General features: G+C 38.2%; 1 protein-coding gene across 4 annotated transcripts in view; it reads left to right on the plus strand.

Annotated features, from left to right (window-relative positions):
• Window positions 1-18,477, plus strand: part of ZMYND11 (zinc finger MYND-type containing 11) — a 105,391-nt gene that overhangs the window by 63,094 nt on the left and 23,820 nt on the right. For 2 of the 4 annotated variants that reach the window (XM_066551213.1, XM_066551223.1), the window contains exons 4-5: window positions 11,340-11,384; window positions 14,115-14,276. The exons of 1 other annotated variant lie outside the window; for it this stretch is intronic. In XM_066551213.1, the coding sequence (XP_066407310.1) occupies window positions 11,340-11,384; window positions 14,115-14,276 (207 nt within the window). The remainder of the gene's footprint in view (window positions 1-11,339; window positions 11,385-14,114; window positions 14,277-18,477) is intronic. One more of the 4 variants, XM_066551232.1, reaches the window with a different exon arrangement.

Raw genomic sequence — 18,477 nt, forward strand, 5'->3', positions numbered from 1 at the left:
TGTGACCATATGTGTGGTGGCTGTCTCAGTAGTTCAGAACACCACACTTGACTTAACAGTTTTCTGCAAAAATAAAAATCAGCTTCTGATCCAGGCCATGTTTCAATCATGCCCAAACCCAAACTTTTTGTTCCTAATACTGAATCAAAATGCTGCAGACAGATGAAGCAAAACACATTGACTTGGTATAAAGTCATTCTCTTTGTTCTTTTATTCAGAAAGTTTTAATGAGTAAAAAAATGTCATTGTCATCACTTGCCATCAGATCAAGTATTTTCCATTCTCTGACAATTGGTGCAAACCATCAAGTTTGGGATGTTCTCTGCTATGGACACAGGGGTAGTTTTACAGATGCTTTGTCTGCACTTGATCAAGAGGCAGTTTGTAGTTCTTTGTAATTTAGCACTGCTCAAATCTGGTACTAATGACTGTTGGAGCATGAGCTCAAGTTACATTTCAGTGAGGACAAATACACAGAATTCTTTCTTGAGGTGCACTTGGAGGAGATGGAACTCTTCAAAGCAGGGCATTAATGTTAAAAAGGGATTTCAGGCTCAAACTTTAGCACTTACAGACCCTTGACCTAATTGTCAAATTTGGTTTGACTGGTACTGCTGGAACTTGGAAAGCTCAAAACAGGAAAGAGAAGATTTAAAAACCAATCAACCACCCACTGACACCAGTGTGGGGATGCTTTTGGATTTTGGCTTCTTTCCTGGCACCATGGTGGAATTCAGCAAACACAGGATGCTCCAAGGAGATAGCAAAGGAATACATTCTTATCATCCCCCCAGCTATTTGCTTGGTGATTTTTTACACTTTTGAAGTTTTGGATCTGAATTTTAGCAGGTGAAAAGATTATTGGCCTTGGCCACAGAACTGCTGAGCACCTTTCTGTGTTACTGTAAGAGATGCCTGACTAGAGGATGCCACATGACCTGAAATTACCGGTTGTGATGGTGACTACAGACTGATGGCTAAATAGTGACAATAATTGAAAGTACAGAGATTATGAAAACACAGCTCTACTTGGAAAAGATCCATTTGATAATCTGTGGTGCTTGCTTAGGGGTTTCCAAACATCTGCCCTATCCAATAGGTTGACATAGTGATAGATCTATGCACTAAGGACATGATCTCTGATAGGGTTACTCTTAGCCTTCAGAAAAATTATACTACTTTGCTCCCATTGTTCTAGCAGTGTGTTGAAGCTATGGTAAAAAAAATTAGCAAAACCTCACATATTTAGTAATATACAAAAGACAAGCTGAGGTACAAAGACAAAACAATTTGAGGGCATCAGGAGATTCTTCCAAAAGGGACAGCTCATGAAAATTAATGTTCAGGAAAAAAAAAAAAAAAAAAAAAGAATGGTTTGATTTAAGAGTGTAAAATTATTCTGTCAGATACATGTGGGAAAAATATTTTTATGTAAGTTACTAAATTTAAAATGTGGAGTCAGTAACAAAATGTACTGTATTCCAACTGACATTCAAGGATTGGTACCTAAACAAGAACTTTGCTGCAAATATTATACCTCCAGGGCTTGTGCAGGTATTCATTTTGTTTGCTCATTTGCTATGTTCCCAGATGTTTTGCACATTTTCAAAATGTGTTCTCATCTTACAGGCTTTCTTATCTTGCAGATGATTAATGCATTTGCACAAAATGAATGAGAGAAGAATTTATTTTCCATTTTTATTCGGGATTTTAGTTAGGAATTTTGCATTTTTCTGTTCATTGATGCATTATTATACAATTGAACAAAATCTCTTCAGCTTCTAGCCTTGCAAGGGAAATGTCAGTCCTGAAGTCTGGTAATGGAACTTTACTTTTTTCCTAAATGCTTTATTTCTATTTCTCACAGAACTTCTGGAATTTGGAAATGCTATTTATTATCAGCATAAAAAAATCTTCTTGCTCTTGCTGGTTTAGAAAAAATTGTAAATCAGTGTTGTTAACTATGTTTTGAATGCAGTTGGCAAGATAGAAAGGAAAGGTAGTTGTTCAAGAAAATAAGAATGAATCTTCTTACTTATTCATTACTATTTTCTGTTCTGCCATGATTTTATGTACTTCTATCTGTGTAACATAGTACTGTGTCTAACCCCAAGGAAAGAAATTGAATTTAAGTACTAATGTCCTATGGCTTAATGGGGGAGTTAGATGCAGTTTTTGGAGTTAAGTCTTACTCACATTTTTCTACAGACAGTGTGCACTGAGCTATTTTGACCATTTAATGTGCTAATTCTTCCCCTCATGATTAAAGTCATAAAGCTGCTCTGACCCAGAGAGAGGCTTTATGAATGTATAATTTCAATTTTCCTGTGTTCATGAAGCCAAACAATATTGTGCTCTTCTAAGATGGAGATGTGTTCATAACATGTGTTCATTGTTTGCATCTGATTGCAACATACCCCACAGCCCTGCTGTGGTTTAAAAATGGTTCATAGTGGCCAAAGTCTCTAATGAGATGTGAAGAGTGAGGCTTCACACCTACTTAAGGCACTGTGAGCTATTTCTTCTCTGAAGAATGCATGAAAGATTATTATATTTTCAAGAGATTATTATTTTACAGAGTTCTGTTTTCTGATCATTTGATTGATTGCTTATAGAAAGAGGCAGCAATTCTGGCTAGTTAAATCTGACTGTGAGGTGCAGTTACAGTCATTCTCCTGTGTATTTGGTCCTCTCTGTATCTAAATTATTTCATTTCCAGTTCTTCCCTCTAAAGAAGTTTGAGTTTAGTGGAGAGCACACTGCTTGGAGGGGAAGTTTCCTTGCTTTTTCCTGCTTTTACAAAACATTAGAGATACAACTTGTTTTTCCCCAGCACACACATGTATTCTCAATGTGCTATTTCATTTCTAAAGATTTTTCTGGTATTTTAAATTGAGAAAGTACTGGTGCTTGCTCAGAGAAACTCCAGATACATCCAAGTCACAAGGCTGCCTAAATAATCCATCTCTCCGCTCTGTCTGTATTCCCAACATTGTAATATTTGTTGTAACCCACTGCCAGCACTGTGAGTCTTGAGGGTGATTTTTTTAACCCAAGTGACCTTAGGCACACACTCAGTTATTTTTGTGATTTGATGTGTTGCAGGTTTGATTTTACTAGGATCAGTCTATGAGAAAGGAGAATTTTTGGCTGTTATGTTTGTGTTAATCTAAATTACTTTAGATTGAGCAAAGGCTTGATTCTTTGCTTGCCATGCTTAATTGCTTTTGTAATTATATTGATTTTTCCATGCTAGGTCAGTATTGGTAGCCAGAAGCTGTTTTTTGAACTGACTATGTCATCTTGAGTCTCCATAAATGTGAAGATAATTGTAAAATGCTTAAGAACTGTCACTGTGAGAGTTTGAATCTTTTCTGTACAAAAATACGTTTTAAATAATACAAAACCCCCAAACAACAACAGACAAAACCAAACCTCAATCCAAAACCAGCCTGAATAGCTACCAGTTCTAAATAACTAGGCTGAAGAATGGTTTTAATGTGCATCCCATTCTTTTCAGTTAGGGGCAGAAGGATAATATGAAACAGCAATAGTGACAGCCAGTGCCTTCATCATGTGAGCTCTTACAACTGAAAAGCACAAATAGGAAGAACATGTCACACCAAATGAAGAAAAATCTCCTTCAGTGTTTAAAAAAATTCTCTGTTTGCCTTATCCATCCATATTGCCTTTAATGTAAAGTCCTGTGTAAATTCACTGATCCAAAACCAAACATAGCCCAAGCCATATTATTTCATATTTTTTGCATATTGAACAAATTAAGAATTTTCCAGGCTGGAATGTTCCAGATAGATTCCTAGAACATTCTTCTTGGAAAAAACTCAATTATTGTGAAAGTGCAAGTGTTCTTTACACTTAGTAATTCACTGATGCAAAGAGTTAATGATTGATCCCATAAGAGAAAAAATTCAAACTGGCTTCCATCCCTTATTACCACACATCAGGGAGAGTATGATGTGGCTTTGGGGTCAGGCCACATACCAGCTTGGTCACACAAGAACACTCAAGGATGATGAGCTTCTGAAACTCTTTGAACCTTTTCTATCTGTCTTTCCATCCTTTAAGGACCCATCATTCGGAGCTTAATTTTCCAAAAGACTGCCATGAATTCAATCCTTCATGTGCTAAATGCAATGATTTTTCTTGCAAATTATTGTCACAAACTGCAGATGTGATTCTGCTTATTAATAAAGTAAAAATAAGTGGATTTGGGAAAGTTCAGAAAAGCAAATATATTCAAATCATCAAATCAAAGCATAGACTATTTTATCCTAGAGAAGCGGAGTAGAATTCTGAATTCCCAACTCATGGAAGAGAAATTCCTTCTGCATTAAAGCCAAGCCCCTCTTCTGTCTTTGCACTAAGGCTGTTAACATGCAGCCTCTCATGAACGGTTCCACAGCAATTCCAGTGGTTCTTGCTGCCTCTAGAAGAGTTAAGAATAGTGAGCAATTCTGAATTCCTTTTCCAATCTTGTTTTTCTCTTCCCATCTGTTCAGGGGTATTTCTTCCCTCTCCTCTGCTCATCCTTATTTTTTATTCTCTGGAAAAGACATTTACAATGTTTGCAGGATCTTCACATTACTGAAGGTGACACTAGTAGACTCCATCTGACTGCAGAGAGATGCTGCTTCTTTTAAACTGGTGAAACAACCTTGTCAGCATCTTCACTTGGCTCTCCCAGCTTTGCCAACTTGACTTTTAAAAATTCAGTTGATGTAATGCTGTATTCTTCTGTGAGGCTTTCACTCTCCATTCTGGAGTTGAGATACTGATAATGTTGTTCACAGATTTCACAAAATGTTCTTTTCTGATTGAAAGGATGTTCTTAAGAATGAGAATTTATCTTTGAGTTTGAGGTAAACTAGTCAAACTAGTCTGTAGAAAGGTTCCATCATGGGATTTATATTATGCCAATAGAATAATGACATAGATCAGTCTGTCTTGAGTTTGTTTTGAAAAGATGCATCTTGGATTTTTTCTACCCCTTTTGTACCCACCCTGACCTAGTAGTGTTGTTTTTATTAACTTTGTGGGTTCAAAATGCTCTGTTTCTCTGGCAACTGATTTGAATCTTTTATTATTGTGTCATGCTGGTCACTGAATGAAACTTCATTGAAGCTGATGGGCTTATTAATATTCATGCTTAATTCACAATAAATGCAGTCCCCATGCCTTTTTATCAGCTGACAGCTGAAACAATATCAGCCACACCTACAGCACATGGACAAGAGGTTTAAGGAACCTGTGTAGGAGGTTCTGCTGTTGGTCCAGATAAAATGTTTTTGTGTGTGCTGAGACATCAACCTAAAGAAAAACTACAAAATAAGACCAGAGAAGCAATGTAAACGTATTTTAAGCAAGAAAAGGGAAGAAGACAATTTTTGTGCAGAGTTCTTGAAAGGAGACTTGGAACTACAAGCAAGGAGATTTATTTCTGGTCTGGATTTACCTTCTTTCTAGGAGAACAAAACCATAATGTGGACATAAAAGGCATTGCACCTGATAAATTCCTCACTCCATCACTGATTTATCTCCCTAATGAAAAGCCTACAAACCTCCTCTTGGCTCAACCTAAGTCAAAAATTGTGACATTACCAGCAAAGTGAATCCAGTTTCTGAGGAGATAAGTTGAAAGTTTCTATTAACCTTGAACTTGCTTGGAACGTGAAGAAACAAAAAAACATTTTCACTTGAAATTATTTTCAATTTCTAATATCCTGGAGGAGAATGCTTGTATTGTCTCACCTTAAATAATGCACACTGCTACTACCCAAACATGATATTCTTGGAAAGGAAATTGAGATTTATTCATTACTTCAGGAGCACAGCTCATAGGCTGAGCAGATAGGTGTGACAAGGGTTTGAGCAGTCACTTTGGCTGCTGACGTGTTACTACACTTGGAAAAAACTCAATTCTTTAGCACTGGAAGCTAGAGCCTGGCTCTGTACTTTGGGACCTATCACCCCAAATTGTCCAGAATGTGGCTGCAGGGTGGGAAGGTGAATAAAAATCTGCCTGTCCTGGCAGGAATACAGAGAGATTTGGGTGGCTTCTGCCAGAAACTGAAGACTTCTAGGACAAACTAACAATAAATTAATTAGATTAAATTCACTGAAAGAAAGCCAGAAGAGTTCTGACAGGATGTGGAATTCTCTGCAGAACTTGAGTCCTCCTGCATCAGTGCATCAGAAGAGGAAGCAGTTACCAGTGAAGAAAATGGAAATGGATTGTTACAAGCTCATAAATACATGAACTATGGAGAAGGAGATTTTGATCTCTCCCCTGACTGATGGTTTTGTGTAGGTTCTTTTTAGAATAGAAAGGGTTTCTAAAATAAGAGAATTTCAAAACCATGTAAAACAAGAAATTCCAATTAATTGCTGAGATGCTAAAACCTTGGCCATAATTAATAAATAAACAAACAAATGTACTTGAAATAAAGCAAGATGCCTTAGTAGTTGTGAGGACATATGAATTCATAATTATTTTGGATTTCTTCATGATAAAATATGAATAATGAGTACCTATGAAGTGCCCTACAGGGTCAATTTATGGGAATCCATTTTAAAGATAAAGCCCAGGTCAGAGAAGGAAAGAATCTATAAAGCCAACAGATCTGAATGGATAGATTAGCCTGTCTGTAAAAGCACACATTGTAGCTACTTGCTGTAGTAGTTTTCTAGAAAAAGAAAGAAAGGATAAAGCGAAACCATTTTCACAAAGGGATTCTAGCTGCTGAAGTCTTTTTGGCTTTGAAAAAGAGATGGATGCTTGTTTATTTGCTAAGCACTTTTGATGAGCAAAAGCAGTAGGAAAAACATAGATGCAAAACAGGAAGAAATATATCTGGTGAACACAGGGATGCAAGAAAACTGCAGGGGAGAAAATAAGCTTATTTTGGTGCTGAATTTACCCCAAAGCATTGCTCTAGCATTAAATGTAAAGCATGTGATGATCTAAGAAACTTTTATCATTGGAAAGCAATCGTCCTGATCAAATATAGACCCTTTACAGTAATGATGAAAGAGAAATACTTTATTAAACAGCTAACTCACCATTTACCTGCTGCAAAGGTGGAGTAAGTCCTCTGAGCCATCAAGGAATTAATCACACCTTCCTCAGTTTGAAGCCTAACCTTTTCATCATTGTTCTGATGAAAAGATAAAAGCAGATCCTGTAGGCTACTGAAAGGATGTTTACAGGAGGATTCATATTTGCTAAAGAATAGATGGAGCCAGGGATGTGGCACGAAGAGAAGACTGACCAAAGGGCAGAAGGAAGACTGCTCTCACAGCAGACTGAGGCCTCTGGTGGAAAACACACACTGTGTCCCCACTGCATTTGAAAGAACACTGGGAATGATGTTCCATAGCACATAATGCTTGTTCCACCCAGGTATTACTTGGTGCATGCTGATATCTGAGTGAAAACCAGTAAATCTGCCAGAGACTCCTGATAAGCTGGAGATTCCTTACTGGCTGCTGTGCCCCATGAGATAGAGCCTGTTTAAAATAGAGGCCAGTGTGCACGTACCACATCCACTTGAACTCTCTGAAAAAAAAAAAAAAAAGGGGTAAGGCTTCCATCTGTGCAGCTCTACAGATAATCAGCCACACTTTGTAAAACTCCTCTTACTACAGAGCAGTTACTTGGAAGTTGAACAGAATTGCAAAAGCAGTGGGTAGATGGGCAAAGGGGGGCATTTCATAGCTGAGCTAAATGCTGGTTTAGCATTTCTGCAGCTCCTCAGGGCTGTTAACAGGGGCTGGTTCTCCTGTCCAAGCCTGTTTCAGGTTGCCTTTTGTGTGGGGCAGGGATTCCAGTATTTACACCGTGAGAGAAATAAAAAACAGATAAATGAAGTGGGCAGTAGCTATTTGCAGCAAATGTAGAAGTTTGAAGCATTTCTTCAGGTTTTGTACTGGAGGACAGAAGTCTCATAGGTAGTGCACCCCCACTGTGGTTCCTGATAGCTGTGAGTCATAAAGATGTACTGCAAGGTTTTAGCAATTACCTTTAGTAAAGCTCATGTCTAATTGAGAAAGCTTTGATGGAGCAGATGCTGCTTGAAAAAGACAGAAAGGAACTGATTTATTAAGAATGGAAAATGTCTTTAGACAGAAATAGATGCTGCTTTGTTTAATGTGAGTGGGGGCATAGGTTCCTGCAGCATACTCTGAGTCCTCTTAAAGAGAGGACCCGGATACCAGAGGAGAGTAATGAAATGGTAGATCCCTCCATGCTAGAATGCAGTACCACCATTTCTTATATAATAAAGGCTTTTAATTTACAGCAGAAAGTTTGAAATATGAAAGATTAAGTAGAGAAGATGGCAATTACTTCAGAACAGCAGATGATGATGGATGCATGTTGCAAAACCTAAGCAAAATCGAAGATGTGGAAAAAAAGAGCATCATTCTTGTGAGGCATTTATTTCAGTGTATATTTCTACTTGATATGGACTGGTAGTCATTTTTGTTGGGTGTCAGTGAAGAGTTATTGAAGGCCAGCAAAGAAACCTTGACATCAGAACCCAAGATTTTAAAAGCTTCTCTCTTAGTTGAAGAGGGGAAAATGTGAAAATCTCTGATTTTAAAGCTGATAGAGGTGAGAAGAGATGGAAGTGTTCCTTATGGCTGTTCCCAAATCCTAAAATACCAGAATACAGAACATTTGCTTCAGAAATTATATCTTTAAATTGGGCATGGCCTATCTCATTATATGTTAAAGAAATGGGAAACTGAAAAATAGTAGGAGCTCATTTATTGACATTCTTTAAAGGGTTATGAAATAATCATGAAAAGATTACGCTAAAGTCTTGGGCTGGTGATGAAAATTACTTCAAATAATTCTAGCATGCAAATACTACTATTTTTAAATAATTTATATTTTTTAAATTACTTCTATCTGCTGGCATGGACCTTGTTGTCACTCTAGATTCCACCGCTGTGACAGACCAAAAGTGTTACACAGTGGGTGAAATCTACTGTGTATCTGCTAATACTCTTCCTTTAAACTAGTGAAAAACTGCTCTAAGTTTCTTATCCACTGGGCAGCTGGAGCTCTAGGGACTGTTAAAGCATAGACCCCATGCAGGTCTGACAGTGAGTTTGTGCACAGGTGGGTCTGAATGAAAATCCAGTGATCTGGAAGGAGCTGTGTGTGCAGGGGTGTAGGGGAGAGAGAGAGAGGAGCACCACAGCAGCACACATGTAAAAGAAATGCTGGAGAAGCACTTAAAACAGAACACCTGGGGGGGAAAAAATGTGCAAAGAGTGCTATGGGACAAGTGCCACACAGGAAATGCTGGGAACCATGAACTCCATGGGAAATTATTTCCTTCATTTGCTTCATTTTGAATTTAGGACAACAGAACTGTATGTATACTATTTGTAAATAAACATGATTGTGCCAAAGGGGTAACTGACTTATAACTGTCTTTCCCATCTATATGACCCTTTTTTTTTTTAGCTTACTGGTTGGGTCCAAAGGATACCCATAATTTGGATTGTTTGGGAAATCTAGTTCAACTGTATGAAACCAGCAAATCCCCATAAGGGGGAGTTTCATGAATAGAGTTTTGCTTTTTTCCCCCCTCCCTTTTCCTCTCTCCACTTGATAGTAGAGTGACTTAATACCGAGTATCTGGGCTACCATTAAGGGACTTGGAGAAAACAGATTAACAGGTAAGAAATGAGCTATGTTAATGGAATGTGCATTATAAAAAGGCAAAGTGGTCCTTTTAGACAAAGTCTAAGAAAGGAGGTTATACTGTTTTCATGTGCTATACCTACATATAATTTATATGAAAATGAAAATGTATTACTTGTTTTAACATCTTTTTTTTACAATAATTACGGGCTTGCTGTGGTATGGAAGTGACCTAATAGTTACAATTGTGACCTCTAAGTTATTGTTAATTTTACTGTCAGTATGTGCTTCACATCTCCTACTTAATGGTATGCTAATTGTACAGCAGGATGTCACATTCTCCAACATACAGATTCCCTATTTCAATTACAGCTAAGTAAATCTCCATTACTAATGAGTAAGCATTTCTTTTCCATGTACATTTGCATTATAATGGACATTTTCTTTGTGCACTAAAATTATTCTTTCCTTGACAACAACTTTGTATTTTATTTTACAGTAAAGGCTACGACATGATGATTCATTCCTTTCTGTTGGGTTTATCTGTATTTAAATTGTCAAATGCTCTGGATAGCCTGACATTTTCTATCCCATGTTATTTTTCTGTACTTCCAGAATAAATGTATATATTTGCTTTAAGACAACCTACTTAAGACAAATGACAAAGAAAAGTAAGCTTACGTGCCGGTCATAAGATGTATTTTTTAATTTGTTGCAGTGCTTCACTCACGTTGCCGAGTGAACCTCAGCTATTTATGTCAGTGCAAAGTGACCTTTATGATCTAATGTTTGACAGATTTGAATATAAAGAACAAGTGACCACGTGTGACCTATATGATTGCAAGATCCCGCTCTGCTTAACAGAGCGTAGCTCTTTGGCTGTTGCTCACAGTCCCCCAGACTCATTTGCTGTCCTGCTGATGCATAGATCCGTGAATGCAGCGGGCAGCTGGGCAGGACCAAGGGGGAAGGTCTCTGTTGGATCTGATTCCGCAGCTTTGCTGCCAAATCCGCTCCCTCTCGGGGCCGGGCTGGTGCCGCTGAACTTGGGCAGAGGATTCCCTTTGTCTGCAGCACAGTGACCCCGGAGCCCTTCCCTCCCTGCGCCAGGAAACTCAGTCCCTGTGGAGGAGATCCCTCCTCAGCCTGCATGGCCCTGGGAAAATGTCTCACCTTTTATACACAAACAAAAACTGTGAGTTTTATTGATAAAGTGATAGCCTAACCTTCGATAATGTGCTGCAAAGGTGTTGCTTTGCTTTTGGTGGGGCAACTCCCTGTGCAGTAAATTATGTTAGAAGGATCTTTTTTTAGATGCCCAGAGAAGGCTTATGTATCAAAGAGGGTGCATTAATTAACAATCATTAATATTCTTGATGATTTTTAAATTGGCCTGGTGGTGGGTGTGTATATGGATAAGAATGATGGGTGTTGGGTTCTTTTAATCATATAAGTATGTGGGATATTTTAAAGAAATAAAATGTGGTGAAAGTGTCAGGTAGCATTCCAGGAATGCAGGAGGAAATGTATTCAACCAGAAGTTAGAACTAACAGATTGATTTCCTGGTCACTGTGCATGAATTCTTTCTAGCCTTGTGTATATCCTGATAACCAGATGGCTTACAGTATAGATACAAAGTTTGTTTTGTTTTTATTTTGAAAGGCCTACGGTATGCAGCCTTTTTCCCAGACAGCAGCAAAAAACAAGGTGAACAATTTTTGCACTATGTGGTTTTGAATTCTGTCATATTTTCTATTACGTTTCTGTCTTCCATTAGGCTAGCTTAGTTTACTCTCCTAGCCACCACCATCATCCATGTCACTCCCGGTCCCGAGTTGGGTGCGCACCCCGTGTGTCGGGCGGGCTCCGGGCCCGGCCGTGGCCGCTCCGATGTCGCCGCTGTCACCGCGGCCGCCCTTGGGCCGCCGCTTGCGGGAGCGCCCGGCGACACCTGGCGGTGCGAGCGGGAACTGCAGCCCCGCGGCTGCCCCAGCGGCCCGACCTGCCCGACCCCGAGCGCCGGCAGCCGGAGCTGGGCACAGCTAAAATAATCCCATTTCCTGCATGAAAATAAATGAGTCAATGAATAGATAAAGTGCTGGGAGCGCATTCCCCTCCCATTCACACTTAGGTAAACCGAGAGGAGCAATAACCAACATTTCATTGCTGTTGGAGGAAAACTAAAGCCTCTGACCTCGCTATTGAAGTCAATAGGGCAGTTGTCCACAAGGGTTATGTACCTTTTTTTTAATCTTTTTTAACTAGATTTTCAAATATTTGCACAAATTAATGTTTTATGTATACTTATGCACTAAATATACTGCATTAAACTAAAACTTTTTTTTCTGTGAAAATCTTTGTATTTAGAAATAATGAGGTTTTCAATACTTTGCAGTGTGAATACTGAAGGAAGCCTCTTCTGCTGTTTTATTTAACATCATGGTTTTTGGCTGGAGTGGATGGTTTTTCTTGCCAGCAAATATATTTCCGTATGTTTATGAAATTCCACATCTCTTTGCCAGCATATTTCTTAACAATGGAATATCTGGGAGATACGAATACGTAACTAATACAAACAAAAATTAAGAATCCTGGAATCTTGATTCTGTGCTGAAATTGCAGGACCTCTTGTGGTCTTCTCAGTTTAATTTTTATCTAAATATACATTCAACCAAAACTGATTATTTTTCTTGCTTAATTGGCCCTTTAGTGCCACCTGATTCTTTTTTTCATTTTCTGCATACAGTTAATATAAATGACATACAAAACACTACTTTATCCTGATTTCTCTCACTCTATAGGCAAATCAAGTGCACCAACAATGCAGTATCTTTAGTTGTTTACAAAATATCCTAAAGAAAGGGCTCCCAAAGTACACAGCCACTGAATTTTGGAAGGGGAAAGATTTGGTGAAACAAGAATGTGTTCTTTTAGCCAAATTTGGTGGTGTTATGCCATTTTGAGATATACAGAATTTGCCAGTAAAATGAAATGAGGAGAAAGGACAAAAGGTCAAGTTACACTGTTAATCTGCACAACAAAGGAGGGCAAAGTTCTGAGTTTAAAAAATCACTGGTTAAGATTTCATAGGGTGGTTTTTCCCCCTCTAAACTTGCTAGCCCTGCAATCCAACATTCATGGTACATCAAGTTTAGTGCAGGCAGTCTGGGTTGGGGCTGTCCCAAAATCTCTTGTGTTCCTGGGGGCTCTGGTCAGATGAGTTCTGTGCACAGCACAAAGGACTGAAAGGGCCACCTGAGCATGGCCTTTCTCACACTGGAGGAGACCTTGCACACAAGGACTGCACTGCCCAGGCACAGCATAATGAAAATCAGACAAATGCCAGCTCTGGCAGTCAATGGGAATTGCTAACTCCACCTTTACAACATGACATTAAAAGTAGCTTGATCAGATTTTTATCAAGATAATTTACTGAAGAATAGGAGTAGTTTTTTTCAGAGATCTGAACCCATTGAAAAGTGACATTTGACATGAAAAGGCATTGGGAGTTTTATCTGAGATATGACAGCTATTTTGTCTTCTAAGTGTAGAGAAAACTGTGGCATTTTAGATAACAAACATAAACATTTAACAGTGGCCACTGGCAATTCTGCTTGGTTTTAGAACTCTTGATTCCTAGAGCAAAATTCTGCCTCCAAATTATATGCATGCTGCTCTCATTTATTTCAGCAAAGCTTGTGCACATGTTTCAAAGGTCAGAATTTGGCTGTTGGGGGTGAATTTTCAAGGAAGAGTATATTAAAGACACCTGTGCATCAGCAGAACCATATCCTTTGTCTACTGCAGAACATTTCAGGAATGAGCCCGGTGCTATTGAGCACGGCAAGTGAAACATTTTATATGTTTTGAATTGCATTGGGATTGCTTAGCAGAAACATTTCTTGCAGTAATTGGTTCATGATTTCATTTATTTCTTGTAACTCAACACTTTGATGCTGAAAAGTTGTCAGTTTTAAGAGAGTAAAGACTGGAAGGGACCACCCTTCAGAAAATTACAGTTGAAAATATAATGTAACAATCAAACTAAGGGAAATAGTCCAAGAAAATAGGTATGGTCTGTTGAGGTGCACAAACTTTTGTTTGCAATCTAATACAGAGAGGTCAACAAATGTTTTACACAAAGGTAGAAAACAAACCCACTTTTCATTGTGGACAGAGCTCATATTTGAAATTGTAACTAATCAGACAATTGAAAAAATTAAAACTTGGCATTCATATTCTATTGGAGTTAGTGTGTATTAAATTGATGAAGATCGTTAAGCACGTAGGTTTTCCCCTGTTTTTTAAACATTATACACTTCTTAAAAATGTTTATAATGTCTAATTGCTGCTGGATTTCAAGACATATCAATTTTGTTCTTAGTTCCTGCAGATTTTGACAGAATGTCATACCAAAATATTTTGTATTTTTTGTAGGACTGGGAAACAGAAAATCATGACTGGTATTGTTTTGAATGCCATTTGCCTGGAGAGGTGTTGATATGTGACCTGTGTTTTCGTGTGTATCATTCCAAGTGTTTGTCTGATGAGTTCAGGCTTAGAGACAGCAGTAGTCACTGGCAGTGCCCAGTTTGCAGGGTGAGTACCTATGAGATTTCATGTGCTGATTAGAGGATTGATATTCATTAATAGATTTATGAAGGTGTCCAGATGGTCTGGCCAGGTTATTGGGTAAAGAACTGAAAATTGAAATGGTGGTACATACCTAGAGCATCTGTACAGAGGTACCAAAATGTGGTGCATGTAGCAGATGGCCATTTTTGAAGACTCCAGCAAGTTTTACTTGCACAGTACCCTGTGCCAGAATGTGCACCTGAGTGCAGTAAAGTGTGGGAGCCTTCAACAAGAGTAAACAAATTGCTGTATAAGATGCTACTGTTTTTACTTAATGCTGTTCTAATGAATCATTTTTGGTTTTTGATGACTTGCATTCTTAATATTTTATTGGAATGGTATTTTATGTTACAAAGCCACAATCATGTTACTGATGAGGCTAGTATCAAAAACATGGAGTTAAATCCTGCTTTTCATTTACTGATGTGGATTCTACTGGTGCAAAAAGGGCAATCTGGATTTCACTCATGGCATCCATATCTATGTTGCTTTTTCTTTAAAAATGCTATTCTTATGAGTATGGCAGGGAGGCAGCAAAAAGCTGTCTTTCCAAGAATGGGCAGATATGTTGTCTACATGTCATTAGAAGGTGAAACATTCTGGTCAGGATGGTGCTTACTGGTACCTGGCCTTGAATCAGCCACATACCTGTTGCTGTTGTCATCCCTGTGTCACCTCCCCAAATGGAGCACTTCACTAGGCTTCCTAGAGAGCTAGGCTCCCTTCCTGTGGAAGGAATAATGCACATGAATGTTTCAGATAAAATTGTTGCTACAGAAAGGCATAAAACTGCCACTTCCACTCTGCCTGGGATTGCTGGAGAGAGAGGCACTTCCTTTGCTAAAAGCTTGGATTAACTGTAGAGCAGCAGAGTGACCTTAGGATGATCTGTGCTGCAAGGAATGTAAGGTTTCAGGCACTTTGTGGGATGGGGAAGCAGTTGTTGAAAACACATGGAGTGTTTTGTTTCAAAACAGCACTTTTTGAATGCTGTTACCTTAGAGTGAGTTCCACAAAACCTGTTGTTGTTGTCTCAGATTGCTCTCAGGAGAGCAGATTGCTCTCAGGGAGCTCTCAGGGTTTAGGGAAATAGTAAAAAAATCAGGGCTACCTCAAGGAAGCTGAAAGTAATGAAAAGGAAGTAGTGGCAGGGAAAAAAATGTTAAGAATAAAGACATATACTGTATTTCTCTATATTGAGTTGCTAGCATTTAATTTAGTTATTCAATAGTTCCTCTGTTAAAAACAACAATTATGACCATATATAGATTATTTGCTTTCAGATTTTTAAATAAATCTCTTTCATAATTGTTGGGTCTTATTAGAAGTATTGATTATTCCTATAAATAGTTAAAATTAGGTAAACTGCATCAAGTATTCACTGTAGTGTGCCAGGAATTTTAGATGATGCCTGGTGAAGGTAGAGAATGTGGATGGCTTATGCCACCTTGTGTATGAGGTGGTTTCATAACATCTATCTTGTACCATGTCCTCAGAGTGGAAATGCTGAATCATTGCTGGAAATATGCTCTGATACATCAGCTTTGAGAACAGTTTGACTTTCACCATGAATCCTTGAAGTCCTTTATGGCAGTGATATTAAATAAATGTTTACCTTAAAAAGAAAATCCTGTGAAACTTGAGCCATGTGCTCTCTGCCTATCTTTCTGCATATTGGTTCCTTTTTTGTTATACAAATATTAAGGAGAGGTTTTGGGGCTCTTAAATGCTTCCTGCCCCAGAGGTCTTTGGCTTGCTTAGTGCCTCAGGTGATGATCAAGCTATTTTTGTGGATATTGCCACTGTGAATGCCATGGCATCCTTCCTCCCCCTGTGCCAGCCTCTCTTATTTTTCTTGTCATTAATTCAAATAGCTTCAAGCCCTAATTCTGCAAACCTGGACTAAGGAGGCTGGCACAGTCCCTGTAAGTCTGGGAGTCAGCATCCTTGTGTCAGTAGTCATCCTTCAGTATTCTGCTACTTTCTCCCCACCCTCCTAGGAAATGGCTGCTCTAATTTCATTTTAAAAGCAAGAAAATGGCCTATATTCAAAAAACTAATAATGTGGAGAGAGCCCTGGCTGATGTCCAGAGGGCATAACAGAGCTTAACCATCTTGCATAAGGGCACTGTGTTATCAGCAGTAAATAAGTATCTTAAAGAAAAGTGATAGCTGGGACAAAGAGATACATATATTTTCATATTTAATTCCATAACTGGACATGGCACTTTTCACTTGGAGATTTCAAAGCTCTTTACAAAGGTGAAATAAAAGTATGTTTAAAACATAATATATTGAGAGAAATAATCTAAGAACACTTCATTCTTGTGTAAAGATTGCTTCTGTAATGCTGCCAAGGTCAGCAAGCCTTTGGATTTTTCATTTCACAATTGCTGGTTGTATTAGTTTGATCAACCAGTGCAGTTTTTATCTTGCACACTTGGCTACTCAGAAATATTTTATAAAGGCCATTGCTAAAGCTTTGTTCATAACTTAAAAAAATATTTTCTTCCCATATAATTTATAACAATCCTTTTCAAACCTTGTTCTGAACTCAAAAGCACTTGCCTGCTCGTGGTTTTTCTCCATTGCATCCATAAACAACAATGTCCAGTTCCTCATTTATTTCTTTTTTAAAATTGATGGTACCACTCTGAGTATTTTTGTACCCTATATAACTCTCAGCAGGAGTCAAAAGTCAAACAAAGTTCAATTTAAACCACATTGCACTGATTGAAATTTTTCCCTGACTGTTGACTAATCATTGTCTTAAGTGAAATAAATTGGCATTATCAGCAAAATTCCTGGTAGACAAGTCACAAGAGAAAAACTTAATATTGAATGAGCTTAGAGATTACATTTTTCAGTACTGGAATAGTCCATTCCAGACAGGGTTAGTCTCCTCTGTCTCTGAAAGATATAGGAAACTTGTACATTTATTGCTTCTCTTCAGTTATATAAAACAAGGGAATTAATTTTCTTCAGCTATTAATTTAGTACCTAAAGACTACAAAAAGTACTACAAAAATACTAATGTTTTGGAGGGGGAATAGATATATACAAAAATATGAATAGGAGAATTTCGATCATGTTGGTGTAACTCACTATTATTATTTCTTGTCTAAAAATCCAAATTTAAAAAAAATGTAAGAAGGCAAATTTAAGCATTTTGATACATCATTTGTCACAGAGAAATAATTTTGATTCATGAAACAGAAGGAAAGAATTAGTCATGTGGTTTCACTTGACTGCTAAATTTTTTTACAGTCATCTGAGAGATTGGTCTTCCATGTATATTCTTTGCAAGGACTTATAGCCAATTTACCTATCATAGTGGGTATTCCAATATTCCTGGGGTTTATACATAGGAGACCAAAGTAATCTGTAGAGCTTAACACATTAAATACTGTGCTGGGAAGTATTCTATAGATAGGCTTTTTCTGAGTGCTGGCACTGTACTGAGCATTTCCTAGGGTACATAAAAATAAACCATTAAGCAGTTCACAATCAACTTCAGACAAAATTTGACAAGTGAGAATGACAAGCAGTGGAAAGTTAGAAGCACAGGAAGATGGAGGTTACTTAAGTGAAGTTTTTCAAGTGCTTAGATCAGGGGGGTTTAGGCACCAGCTGTCAGTCAAGGTGGTGAATGTCAAATGCAAGGAGGGAGGAGAGAATTTTTATTGCTTATTTCATAGTGGTATGGTAGGAGTTTGAGACCTGGATGGGGAAACATATTCCTGAAACAGTATTTGGTGTGATCACACAAATAATAGTCATGGATTGGTGAGTAAAGGGCAGTCCAAGTGTAGGACCAGTTTTAGCAGCACAGAGCCCACTCCTGTGAGGTGTTGGTCCTCACCAGTCCCTGCCATGCACCCTGGAGTCAATCAGGAGCTGACAGGACTGGGCACTGCATAGCACATACTGAGTAAAGGATAAAGGACTTTGTCCACAGCAGTGGGAAAGCTCCACTTACAGCCTCCTACCACCTTCTTTGAGCAGATAAAAGCATATTTCATTCATATGATGCTTCATATTCAGAAGGTGCTTAATGCACCATACATGTAGAAATCAATTTGTGGATTCAGCTGTAACATTTCCAAAAGCACCTGATGCTTTAAAAAGTCTAATTTTACTGCATCTGATCATGAAAGAGGCACAT

This window comes from Molothrus aeneus, chromosome 1, assembly GCF_037042795.1.
Source record: "Molothrus aeneus isolate 106 chromosome 1, BPBGC_Maene_1.0, whole genome shotgun sequence".
NCBI lineage: Eukaryota > Metazoa > Chordata > Aves > Passeriformes > Icteridae > Molothrus > Molothrus aeneus.